At 34.4% G+C, this 12,086-nt stretch overlaps 4 protein-coding genes across 4 annotated transcripts; 1 reads left to right on the plus strand and 3 right to left on the minus strand.

Annotated features, from left to right (window-relative positions):
- Positions 1-252: 252 nt before the first annotated feature.
- LOC130649782 (uncharacterized) lies at positions 253-4,549 on the minus strand. Its single transcript, XM_057456009.1, has 2 exons — positions 3,963-4,549; positions 253-2,485 (listed from the first exon to the last, which is right to left on the minus strand). Exons 1-2 carry the CDS (start codon positions 4,111-4,113, stop codon positions 576-578), a joined length of 2,061 nt encoding a protein of 686 aa, XP_057311992.1. The 5' UTR covers positions 4,114-4,549; the 3' UTR covers positions 253-575.
- Positions 4,550-4,790: 241 nt separating this feature from the next.
- LOC130649798 (papilin-like) lies at positions 4,791-6,253 on the minus strand. Its single transcript, XM_057456010.1, has 3 exons — positions 6,062-6,253; positions 5,598-5,789; positions 4,791-5,399 (listed from the first exon to the last, which is right to left on the minus strand). The coding sequence occupies exons 1-3, from the start codon at positions 6,231-6,233 to the stop codon at positions 4,885-4,887; spliced, it is 879 nt and encodes a 292-aa protein (XP_057311993.1). The 5' UTR covers positions 6,234-6,253; the 3' UTR covers positions 4,791-4,884.
- Positions 6,254-7,591: 1,338 nt separating this feature from the next.
- On the minus strand, positions 7,592-8,914 carry LOC130642001 (uncharacterized). The gene is made up of 2 exons (XM_057449090.1): positions 8,369-8,914; positions 7,592-8,224 (listed from the first exon to the last, which is right to left on the minus strand). The coding sequence occupies exons 1-2, from the start codon at positions 8,468-8,470 to the stop codon at positions 7,985-7,987; spliced, it is 342 nt and encodes a 113-aa protein (XP_057305073.1). The 5' UTR covers positions 8,471-8,914; the 3' UTR covers positions 7,592-7,984.
- A 1,307-nt stretch (positions 8,915-10,221) lies between these two features.
- LOC130642091 (conodipine-P1-like) lies at positions 10,222-10,851 on the plus strand. The gene is made up of 2 exons (XM_057449204.1): positions 10,222-10,437; positions 10,516-10,851. Exons 1-2 carry the CDS (start codon positions 10,249-10,251, stop codon positions 10,843-10,845), a joined length of 519 nt encoding a protein of 172 aa, XP_057305187.1. The 5' UTR covers positions 10,222-10,248; the 3' UTR covers positions 10,846-10,851.
- Positions 10,852-12,086: the final 1,235 nt, after the last annotated feature.

The raw sequence follows: 12,086 nt of genomic DNA on the forward strand, positions 1-12,086 counted from the left end.
TATATGACCAGATTGTGCAAACGCGTCATACGTTAATTTATGCGATCAAAAACCGGGAGAACTTTAACATTGGCCTATTTACGAATGGCGATGATGATTTGTGGGATTGGAAGTAACGGTTATCTAATTGTAGCCAAAAGCATAAAAAGAAGGGAATAAAACATTTGAACACAACTGATTCTTCACTTCTTAAGAATCACAAACTCACACTATTTTGTTTATAAACTTATGGAAGCATTTAGGATGAGTGCATTCTCTATATGCTCTTAATTTTTAGTGAAATCTCATTGTCCTTATAAACTAGGTTTTTATAAAAAAAATTCTGTTGTAAACAAGTTTAATGTTTTTGTTGCCCTCCAGAGCAAGCAGATGTCGTGTTTGCATAGCTCCATATTTCAAATTGAATTCAATTTTACCGCGACTTTTTCCCCGCACTTACCTATAAACAAATATATGGTACATTTGTGTTTTCACAAAATAATATGATTTACATACACCCTGGAGAAGCGAGGTATAATGTCTCGATTACTATTTTAGAGGCCAAGAGAGTCATTGCACAGAATTAGCAATGCCAGTTATATACTCTCTACTTTAACGTGGTAAGGTTTCAGTTCATTCTCAAATTTTCGATAATGATAATCACGCAAGCAAAATGCTTGATACATTTTCAGTTCTTTCAGTTTCAGCTGAGGTGGAGAGCACTGGGCTATATCGTTTTTAATGGCTAGCAAAGTGATGTAAGTCAAATTATTAGCACTTATATCCAGCTTTTCAAGTCGCACATAACAACCGTTTAAATTCACAAAATGAGAGTCTTTGAAGCCTGATGCTGAAATGTTTAACTCTGCAAGATGTGAAGGAGGGGAAAGACTTTCTGAGATGATCTTCATTGCAGAGGGTGTTAGCGTTGGGTTATAGCTGATGTCCAGAACTTCAAGATGCTTTAAACAGGGTGCCAAGCATTCAATAAATCCATCTTTAAGCTGGCACTTCTTAAAACTAAGCACCTTTAAATGGCTTCCGTTTTCAATGTTGTTTGTTATAGCGTCTGATATGACTTTAGCAGAGACGTCTGTTAGATCAGGATTGTTACAAAGGTACAGTTGCGTAAAACACGAGATATTCTCTGCCATGTTTGCAATGTGTGTATTGTTGAGTTGGCAATGCGTCAAGTCCATGTTCTGTAAACCTTGTTTTGCACAGTTAAAAAGTTTTGATATATCATCTTCTTTAATCTTCACACCGGCTAATGTTAACGTCTTTAATGAATTCTTTTGAATACTGGCCATTTTTTCAGAAATTAATTGCACAGAATGTGAACTGACGTCTCTGTTGTATCCGATATGTAGTGTCTGCAAAGCCGTCATGCAGTCGACGACGTGCGACAAATGATCATCTGCTAGCTCACAGCCAGTCAAGTTTAAACTCTCTATTTTTCGATCTTTATCAACTAGTATTGAAGCAGCTATTAACTGGACGCATGACGAAGAAAACACGTTCCAGCTAAGATCAAGGTGTTGAAGTAAATAAATGCAATGCATTAAATTTTCAATATGAGGTTGTAGTATCCCACAATTCTCTAATTTCAAAACCTTTAGCTTGTTTACTTTTGATTCGGTGATTGCATCTGCTAGCACCTTCATGGCAACACATGTTAGTTTGGTGTTACCAGACAAATCTAATGTATGCAACCTACTGACGCAGCGATACAACTGTTTGATGTGTTCATCACTTAAGTTGCAACCGTTTAAAATTAAACATGATAAATTATGTGTCATCATGTTAGCATCAGCGAATTGCGTGGAGCCCGTGATCATTTTCATGGCTAGTGGCGACAAATCCTCATTGTAGCTGAGATCTACGGCTTCTACAACGTGTAAAGATGGCTGCATCGGTACAAAATGAGCATCCGTTAAATTACAAGAGCTCAAATTTAACGACTTGAGCCCCGTCTTTGCTTTTAAGAGGTCATGTGAAAGAACTTGAAGAGCTTTTGGCGACATTGCATCGTTGCCAGTTAAATCCAATCTTGCGACATGCATCAATAAATGTTCCATGGCGTGCATATGTGTCTCCATCAACTGACAGTTGCTAAATCGAAGCAAGTCAATGACGTAACCTCCTTCTTTCTCGAGCTGTTGTTTCAAAGACTCCGTGACGTTTTCAACATGGTGTACTGTCATCTCTTTGCTCATTTCAAAATGGCGACCAAGAGGCTCATATCTTATTGGTTTGTTGGAAAACATGGCGTCAGATAGAATTGTTTGAATTGATTTAAAATGTTTTTCAAGGGAATGGAAAAGAATGGCCTCGTCACAAAAGTGTATCGCGCCGAGCAGCAACTTCTGATATTTGTAGATATCTTCGTGTACGTTGAAGCAGATTTTTAATGTTATCTGGTTACCACTGGTTTTGTCAGCACGGTTTACTCTGATCTGCAGATATTGCCGTCCATGAAGTTCCAACACTTTTCGAGCGGCGTTACCTAAAAGCATAAATACTCAACTTGTTATTCAAACCCGTGGAAGAATCTACTTAATTTAGTGTGCTTCTTATCACAAAATAATTTGTTGTCAAATTTCATTTAAAAGACACGAACAAAAGTTTTGAACAAAATGGACAACAATAATAACAACATTCACCCGTACAATAACAAGGCACCCGTACAATAACAAGGCACCCGTACAATAACAAGGCACCCGTACAATAACAAGGCACCCGTACAATAACAAGGCACCCGTACAATAAAAAGGCACCCGTACAATAACAAAGCACCAGTTAAAATCAAATACAAAAATTTCACAACAAATAAAATCACTTTATTTTATCACAGAATTTGTTCTAGCCAACTAAAATTGTAAAAGAAACATTTTTCTAAAATACAGAACATTTTTATGGGGGGTGTATTATAGACGCTTATAAAGAAAATTGTGAAAAATATAATCCTTTGCCTTTTACAGATAGACACAGTGTTATTATATAGGTTAGAGTCACTGTTGTTTAAGTATTCGATTGATTTTTTACTTGCATCGTTAATCTTAACGATCAAATTCGAGTTCCAATGCATCTTTCTGCAGAATTCTCACGAAAAACTGCATTTCGTCACTGCCGTTTTGATTAACAAACGAGTTTTCGATACCGTTATGTATTATAATATATTTTAAGTAAAATTGAATTTGAACATCGATCCATTACTAATCTCCTTACATTTTAACGATTTCATTTAAGCTTTTGGTGATAAGAAACTTTTGAAATCTAAACAGAGTAACTTTTTTGCAACCCGTATGTTGTTGTTATCTAACTTCAACTTCTGACTAAGGGACCTAAGTTTCATAGAAAAGATCTTGTTATATGTGCTCCACGGTTTCGCCCGTCCTTTTTATACCGCATTGTGTGCGTCTCGCTACCTGCGCAGCTAAGCTACCATTTTGCGTGACAGACAGACAGACGGAAAGACGTATACGGGTATTATAATATAGACTAGTCGTTGCCCGTGGAAAAACCCACGGAGTCGCCCGTCCTTTATATTTACCCGTCGCAACAGTGGATAAAAATATATCGCATTTGATATTCGTGTTTCCGTAACATCATTTAGTGGGTATCCTGCCAAATTCGTAAAACTTTTTCAAAGTTGGCGATTAACCAAAAAAATTATTATATAAGGCGAAAAAACTTCATCTTTTTCGTATATATTAGAATATTTTTGTTGCGTCAAAATTATGCTTTTGATTAAATAAAAAAATTTTCTACATTTCTGTGTACTTACAAATGTATTATAAAAGTATTGTATTATATTATGCATTACAGCTGAATATTTTTATGGTAAAACGTGGACGAAATTTTTTGGTGAGTTCTTTTTGTTGAAATAGATGATTTGTGTATTGCTGTAAAAACAAAAAAAAAATGGAACAAAGAAAGTGAAAAGTAAAAATTGGGAGATGAAAAAATCAAGAAACTGTCACCTTTCTGCTCATCTAAGACAAATATAACATCGTTTCTTTCCAGTTTCTTAAGCTCATGTTTCAATTTAGTTGTCTTGTATGAATTGCGTGTTTCTTTCGATCTCTGCAGAGAAGTGCGGCCACACTTAAACACACGGGCTGCTCTCATCATTCAAAAACAAAAATTAAATATTTCTTCCTCTCGTGAAAGCAGTTCTAATGTGTTCATCTGTTTTAATGTCTTTATATTTCTTCAAACGTTTGATCACAGGTGTTGGTTCAGTGATTTGAACAGTTCAATTCAAGTCACCTGCTATGTTGCTGAATGAATCACAAACATATGAATCGAGAAAGAAAATGTGCAGTTAGGTCATGAATATTTAACACTCTGTGCACATTAATAAAAAATTGTACCACTTAACTTTCTCTATCTATCTTGTAAGGTTGATACACACTTTAAATGACTTTTTCAACACGACGATATAATTGTATTGGAAAATCAACCTGGAGACGAGGTTGTACTATAGTTACATCCGTATCACTTATTGATTTCACTTTATGTATGATTGTAATGTAAAAACAACCTGGAGACGAGGTTGTATTATACTTACATCCGTATCACTTATTGATTTTACTTTTTAAGAACACGATGACACGTGATTGAAATGTGTCATTCCGTTCGCAGTGGATATATATTTTATTTCGAACTAACATGAATCTGATTTCTTACTTCCCATCTTAAAAAACTGCAAACCATATCATAGACCTCGCAGGTTATATAACAAGCGCATATTTTTTCTTTCCTTTTTTTTGGTGGCGCACCAAATTATTATTGAAATAATACGCAGCTAAGCCGACGAGACAAGAACTTTAATAACAACAATACAGTAGTAGTAAATGAACAAGCAGTCAAAAATTGTCTCAATAGGTTTTTACTTCAAACTTATTTTGTTTCATCTTCAAATGGTGTGCCAGCATCTGAGTAATCTGTTGAGTCGTCATTCATGTCGTCATCAATGTCGTCGCTCATCCCGTCTGTCGGTGAAGCGTCTGAGGGCAGTGTAGGGGTGACTGTGATGGGAGTTGTCGTTGGAGATGTTTTCGGCATGACTTTTTCATCAATCTCATCGTAAGCCTCCCTCATTTTCTTGCGGTGAATTTTAAGTGATTTTCTAATATACTTGAGCAGAGCTAATTCTTCAGGATCCACAGTTAACGTTAAAACATTGTCATCTTTGTCGTCATGATGATCTATATGGTGGTCGTCGTGATCTGAATGGTCGTCATCGTGGTCCGAATGGTGGTCCGAATGGTGGTCGTCTTGTTTTGAAGGAGTAGTAGCAGGCGTCGTTGTAATTTCTTCTTCCTTAAGTTCCGTCATGTTATATTTTTCATCCGGTGTGTGTTCAGATATTGATTGTAATTGATAATCACGAATTGGATCGTCAGTCGTGATATCTAAATAAATAAGATGTAATTTTTACCACATTTACATTTAAAATAACGCGAACAAAAAATTGGGTGAAGTTTTATACGCCAGAGTTATGCGACAAGTTCCGCATAAATGAAGTTCATCTCGGAGTAATTCTGTTTGGATGAAAAAAAACGTAAGCTTTGAGGCCGAATTGTTGTTCAAATAAATGAAAAAATACTCACGTGGTGCGCACATGTGCACGCAATCCTCAAAAGTGGGAAATTTATTTGAGTTTCCACCTGAACCAGTATATAAAAATGCTTCACAGAACCTTTGGTCATAGTTGTAGAAATAAAACATCTTTTTGCAATCTCCACTCTCGCTACAATTTCCATTTCCTTCATCTTTTTTCAAACGACAATCTTCCTCTGTCACTAAGAAGACAAGAACACATGCTAGTGCAATAAATTACAGAACGAAACATACGGCGACCGAAACCAACACTAAGGACAACAGCAAATTGAAAAAATTAATCCAAGCGACGAACGAAAAGCGAGCGGTGAGACGATTTTATCAAATGATTAGTTTCAAATGCAGTATGAGCAAAGGAGATATCTTGATAGCTTGCAGCATGTTATGTTCAACTCGTATTTGAAACTTTAAACCAGAATGCTGAATTGAGAATTGAGAAAGTCATTTAACTTACCGATACAGGATTCTTGACATTCTTTTATAGTTTTAAATCTATTTGCGTTTCCACTGCATATTCCTTTACGAAGTTTGTCGCATTTTTTTAATTGCAAATTATACACATATCTCCAGGGATTTGATTTTTTGCATTGCATCAGCTGTTTGGGCAAAAAACATTCATCCAACATTCCTACAAAAAAAATGTATAATTTCTAACATACAATTCACCATCTCCTTTTCTCTAATATTTATCAATATTTCTTGAAATACATCTTCATTCACCTTCTGTTTAAGCGTACAAATCTGCACCAACAATTTATAAGGAACTCACCATGACATTGAAAGGTAGATAGAGAGCAAACAAAAAGCAGTAGAAATGTCAACATTATTTCAAATGTGTCATTGCACAACATAACTACATAAACTTATTGCAAGTTTTTTTTTCTGCAGAAGCAAGCAAGTAACATTTTACATCATTTGAGCATATTTTGTCATAAAAGGAAGCTGATAAAGCGTAAAAAACAGCAACACAAGGTGTGGCATTTGGAGGTTTACCGTTAGGCTTGGTTGAGTTTCGTCGCCGTTCTATTAAATTCTCAAACACGTAAGAACGCCTTTAAAGAATTATTCAAACCAATAAATGAAACAAAAGAGATAGAAAGAAAGCAAGAAAAAAGCATGGCTGTAAAACAATTCATTATAGGTTAAAATTGAAGTTTTTCACAGATGTTTTTTTTTTTGGAACCGTCCTTAAAAATTATCAAGTGCAAAGGTTTGAAAAGACGCAAGAAATGAAATCTATATTATAATGCCCGTATGCGTCTGTCTGTCTGTCACGCAAAATGGTAGCTTAGCTGCGCAATAGCGAGAAGCACGCAATGCGGTATAAAAAGGACGGGCGAACCCGTGGATTTTCCACGGGCTAACGTTTAGTATAATAAATTAACATTCAGAATCTGAAGGGCTATATCGCTTAAACTTGTCAAAATGAAATAACCACTTCACTGTGAGAGGCAAAAAGCGTTTCGAAGAGAAGTTATAATTTTCGAAAGAACAATGCAGCTAGCACGATAGAAAGTAAATAAATAAACAACATTTTTGCTGATTATTTAAAGCCGTTATATATATTAGTAAGTTGGAGAAGTCAAACGAAACGTCTGTTAATGCCAGAAATTTCGAAAACAGAAAAAAAGTTTTGAAATCGATTGTGGGAAACGATTTTTTTTGGTGTACATAAGTTGGTTTTTTAACAGGCGCAAATCGAAAATTTTATGTAGCTACGAGGAAAATAATTAATGCGACATTTTTGAGGAGTTTAAATTTTTTTGTTTGTCATAGTTAAATTTTAAATTTTATTAAAAATAAGAACATCTAAAATGTACAAATAACATTCGAAGCTTTTCGTCGAAAACTCGTGCATCGTCACGTGGGTATATTTATTTCCGACAAATTTAAATTGTACATTTTTACTTTTAATTCTGAGGAGTTGTTTTATATTACAAGTTTTATTTGCCAACATTTCTCCTAGTTTTTTCCTCAATAAAGTAAATCACCTGCCTGAAATGAGCTTGTTTTCCAAAAACGGTGATCAAAGGATGGTCTTAACTTATGACCTTCCTCTATCCGTGCTACAACAACTTGAGTTAATGAGGACATTAAATTTCATAATAACCGTAATTTATTTCATACTTTCCTCCAAGACTAAAGTTTGTATATATCAATTTCTAGATTTAGTATTATTAACTGAAGCATATCTGCATTTAAATATTTACAAGAATTGTACATCGTTTTCATTTTAATTCATCTTGTTGTTCTTCCAACTTCTTCCCAGGAAATAAAGAAATGTCAATGGACATAACAATAATTTATTCATTGACTTTGTAAACAATGAAATTACCAAAGCGTTTTCGGAATGATTTAGTAACTAATAGCACTTTTGTTACGTCGCGTTATTTCCAACTATGTCATCTGACTCACACAACATGTAATGGCCCATATCTTCCACAACCACACTAATAAAACTTTCACGAAGACCAGTGTCCATATCGGATGTGACGTACGACGCGTTCGTAAATCCTACTTTTTTGCTCGAATAGTCATCCACATTGTTCTCCGTTTCAACGTCAATCTCCACTGATGAGATGTCTGTGTCATCCCGAACTACATTATCTTTTGCCGGCTAAATGAAAACAGACAAAAGTTAACATATAAAAGTCACAATGTTAAAATAATCCTTAATTTTCTTGTTTAAGTAATTTTGTTTCTTATTTTTTAAACTTTCGTTTTAGAAAGCAAGGCCGTAAATAACATGAAAAATACATACGCGTTTGTGGCAACAATTCCATTCTCTGTGGACTAAATACAGTAATATCCCAGCAATGATGAAAATTGTTAATACTGGCGCAAGTAAATTCGCTTCCTTCATTTCTGTAATCCAACTACTTGTTTCATTTCTTGCTATCCAAGTTCAACACAACATCTTCCCACTACACTCGTTAACTTTGAAGTTAAAGGAAGTATACGAAGCAATTAATGTTACAAAGTAATTGCTCACAATCACGACCACGTCATAAACAGAAGAAATTATGATGACTAAACATTTTTTTCCCACACATTCCCACATGTTCGCATAATTTGATATCAAACTGCAAATTTAAAGGATACCTTAGCAAGAGATAGAGCTAAACTACAACAGCTGACGCCATAATGGCTACCGATTTAGTACACATACCCTTTTATATGTGTTTATCTGACTATACATCGCTTCGTAAGCCCACCAGTATATTCTATATTTTTAATGATTAAGCTGCTTGCAAGTCTACAGCTCTGTCAAGTGATGCTGTTTGCCTTTTAAAAGGCGTTAATATGATTTTAATATGTTTTTTCATGTGTTACATTTTTATTCACGCTTAACCAGGTTGGCTACTACTCCTAAAAATGCTAGGAAAAGGTTACAAAAATAAAGAACTTTTTATTTTAATTTCCAGTTTATTTTGCTTTTTAGCTCTATTTTTAAAGCCAACTATCAAAGTTGGTTGGTCAAGCCAAAAAATGCGTTGGCAAACTTCGAGCCATATAAACATGATTGCAATAGACAGTGAAAGGAGTTGATAGCCTGCTTTTTTATTTGCATTAAAACCACGAAGCCTTTAAGTGATTTTCTTTACATACATCACAAAAAACGTCCAATATCGTGATTTCTTGCAGAACATATTTTCATGGAAAAATATGTTCTGCATTATTGTTTTTTTAACGTAAAGTATTGTTGTAACATGCAGTTTGTGAAACGTAATATATTTTAAGGTATAATATATTTTCAACGAATATTTACCCGTCAATGAGATTAGACCCAATTTATGAATAAATACATCAAAATTACAAGTGGAACAAAAAAATTTCACCAAAATTCAGTGATTTACTGGAATTTGTCCATTTTTTTCTTTTAAGTTAAGTTTTGTTCTTATTTTATAAAAATTTAAAAAATAGCTGGCTGCGACCACCAACATAATGTAACTGGAAATTTTCGGCTAAAATTCTGTCCTGTATAATTCCAAACTTCGTGTCCAAAAAACATTTTTCAGCAAGATTTTATTCCCTACAAACCTTACAAATTTTGGGCATAATTTTGTGAAAATAAGTAAATGGGAAACATTTCGCAGAAATGAACTGCGAAATACATGATGCTTGTTGGGTAAATGATATCGAAACGCAATTTATTCACCCAAAACGAGAATAAAACAGCTTTTCGCTTCTGTTACTTTCTGGAAAGATAGCTTCTGAAAAAGAGTCTTTGTCAAGTAACTACATTTACTTTCTGTACCTAATGGCAACGCTTCATCGTACAAACCTTTGTCTGCAAACATGTCGGAGGTTTCAAGATGGTAAAATTACTGACGACACGAGAGTTCTTTACAAACTGTAATAGTAAGCAGGTGTTTATTGTGTACAAATGTTGAACAGTAAAACTGCATAAATGGCGGATGTTCACTTTGCAGGACGATTTAAACAAATAAATAAAAAAATTAATTTATTTTAACAATTTATGTATTTAAAAAAAACATTGGATTGTTGGCATAACATAATTAAAATGTACATTTAACCCCGTCGTATGTTTTAAATGTTGTTTTACCCCCGTCTCCACGTCAATATATATATAATTTTTAGCATGTGTTTCACCCACTTGAAGCAACGCAACGAACAAATATGGCTGTATTATTAGTCTTTGTCATACTTGTAGCAAGAATACATGTCCAGGTGACGGCTGATGATGTCGACTTCAAGCCGTGCATTACTCAAATGACGAACGGATGTAGCGTACCTCTAAATTTTCCTTTTCCATACAAGGACGTGTTTTTACCCGCTTGTGAACGCCATGACATTTGTTATCAATGTGTAAGTTTTTACTTTTCTTGCTTTCTTCTTTGTAAATATATTACACGAAGATTTTAACAAGTTTCATTGCAAATACAGGGCAAACAATTTAATTGGACGAGAGGCCAGTGCGACAATGCCTTCAAAGCTAACATGCTGACCATGTGTAAATTAAAAGAAGAATCGAAATACGCAGTAACCTATGGTGGAACGTTTTGGGAGAAGTTGCGGTCAGCGTTCAAAGTGGCGACAGCTATGGCAAGATGGATTCTCATCAAGTCAGGAACTCTGGATCATTGTATAAATGGAAGTGATGTATATTACAAAGGTGTGAAGGGGTTTGGACATAACAACTTCGGAACTGGGGATCCTAATTTGTGTAATTTAAAATGTTCGAAATTGTTAGGCGACCCAAGAAATATAATTTGAACAAAATACTGCTTGTCATTTGCTTTCTGTCGGTTTTAAAATCAAAAACTTGATTTTACCCAAATGAGAAAAGAAGAAAAAGAAAGAAACACAAATGCTTCCATGCTTAGAACACATTCTATAACGAAAGGCTATCTCCCCCGCTACAGAGAACATTATTTTTTTATTTATTTTTTTTATTATTATTTTTTTTTTTTTAATTTATGCGAAGCTTGTGAAAACGGACGAATTGACCGCCGTTTGCACACGAGAATTTCGAAAGTATTTTAACATCTGACACAGTTCTGACTTGCAGATGAGACAAAGGGAATTCAATAACATAATTAATTTCTTGCTGACGCCAGCAATTTCTGTGTGACGTCATTGTCAGTTTAAAATTGGGAAAAATGCAATACCTGGGCAATATTTTGCCATTCTATTTTGATTTTCTGCTTAATAGTATAAATGATTTAACATTTTGAAAAATCCTCAATAATTGTAAAAATCAGGGCCACTCGTCGGATTGGCAAATTTAGCAGAAATGTGTAAATTGATGAAATTCGCTTTTAGTGGATTTAGCTAGGTTTTAAAATAACTATTTGATTTATTATATGAGTCAAATACTACCCAAATGGTGCAAAACTAGGGGAGTTATAATGGACACAGAAGTTTTTGCAGATTGATAAGTCCAAATAGTCAGTGTTAAGTTTTGAGTTGAACAGTATTATTTTTCTCGGGAACAAATTAATTCAGACATGTGAAATTCAAAACAACGCAACAAAAAAATTTTGCACTAGTTCATTCCTTGATAAATTGACTGTTGATTCAATCTTCGATGAACATAAAAATTTATATTTGTGGTTTTTTTGTTGCGCTAATTTTTTCCTTGCTTCGTTTTTTGTTTGCGTTTAAATGTAAGCACGAAACGTGGCCATGACATTTTAGCGTTCATCGCTAGACCTGGAATGTCTTTTGAAGAAGAACTAACGAAAAAAGCTACAAATATGATTCTTTTATAACTAAAATATTCTTACACGAAACAGCATGGCATAAAATTTTTTATATTTTTTCATTGTTTTGTGTCCAAATTTTTTTCCCCTAAAATCGATAACTACATTAAAGGTCGGCGCCGTTATAGAACAAAAGCCAACTTTGTTAGTACATAGTTTGCAGATTTGTGACGTCAGACGGCGAACATAGCTCAGCAGGATTTCTAAGACGATGAATGAAGTTTCACCCATTTCTTCGTCTTCTCTCAGAGT

Source organism: Hydractinia symbiolongicarpus, chromosome 1, assembly GCF_029227915.1.
Source record: "Hydractinia symbiolongicarpus strain clone_291-10 chromosome 1, HSymV2.1, whole genome shotgun sequence".
Taxonomy (NCBI): domain Eukaryota; kingdom Metazoa; phylum Cnidaria; class Hydrozoa; order Anthoathecata; family Hydractiniidae; genus Hydractinia; species Hydractinia symbiolongicarpus.

Bases quoted from the DNA above. Each gene is read 5' to 3' on its own strand.
- LOC130649798 (XM_057456010.1), bottom strand. From the start codon at position 6,233: ATGTTGGATGAATGTTTTTTGCCCAAACAGCTGATGCAATGCAAAAAA. The intron at 5,790-6,061 runs GTAAGTTAAATG...TTGTCTTCTTAG, and splicing joins ATGTCAAGAATCCTGTATCG to TGACAGAGGAAGATTGTCGT. The intron at 5,400-5,597 runs GTGAGTATTTTT...TTATTTATTTAG, and splicing joins CGTGCACATGTGCGCACCAC to ATATCACGACTGACGATCCA.
- LOC130649782 (XM_057456009.1), bottom strand. From the start codon at position 4,113: ATGATGAGAGCAGCCCGTGTGTTTAAGTGTGGCCGCACTTCTCTGCAG. The intron at 2,486-3,962 runs GTGACAGTTTCT...TTATGCTTTTAG, and splicing joins TGTCTTAGATGAGCAGAAAG to GTAACGCCGCTCGAAAAGTG.
- LOC130642001 (XM_057449090.1), bottom strand. From the start codon at position 8,470: ATGAAGGAAGCGAATTTACTTGCGCCAGTATTAACAATTTTCATCATT. The intron at 8,225-8,368 runs GTATGTATTTTT...GTTTTCATTTAG, and splicing joins GGAATTGTTGCCACAAACGC to CCGGCAAAAGATAATGTAGT.
- LOC130642091 (XM_057449204.1), top strand. From the start codon at position 10,249: ATGGCTGTATTATTAGTCTTTGTCATACTTGTAGCAAGAATACATGTC. The intron at 10,438-10,515 runs GTAAGTTTTTAC...TTGCAAATACAG, and splicing joins ATGACATTTGTTATCAATGT to GGCAAACAATTTAATTGGAC.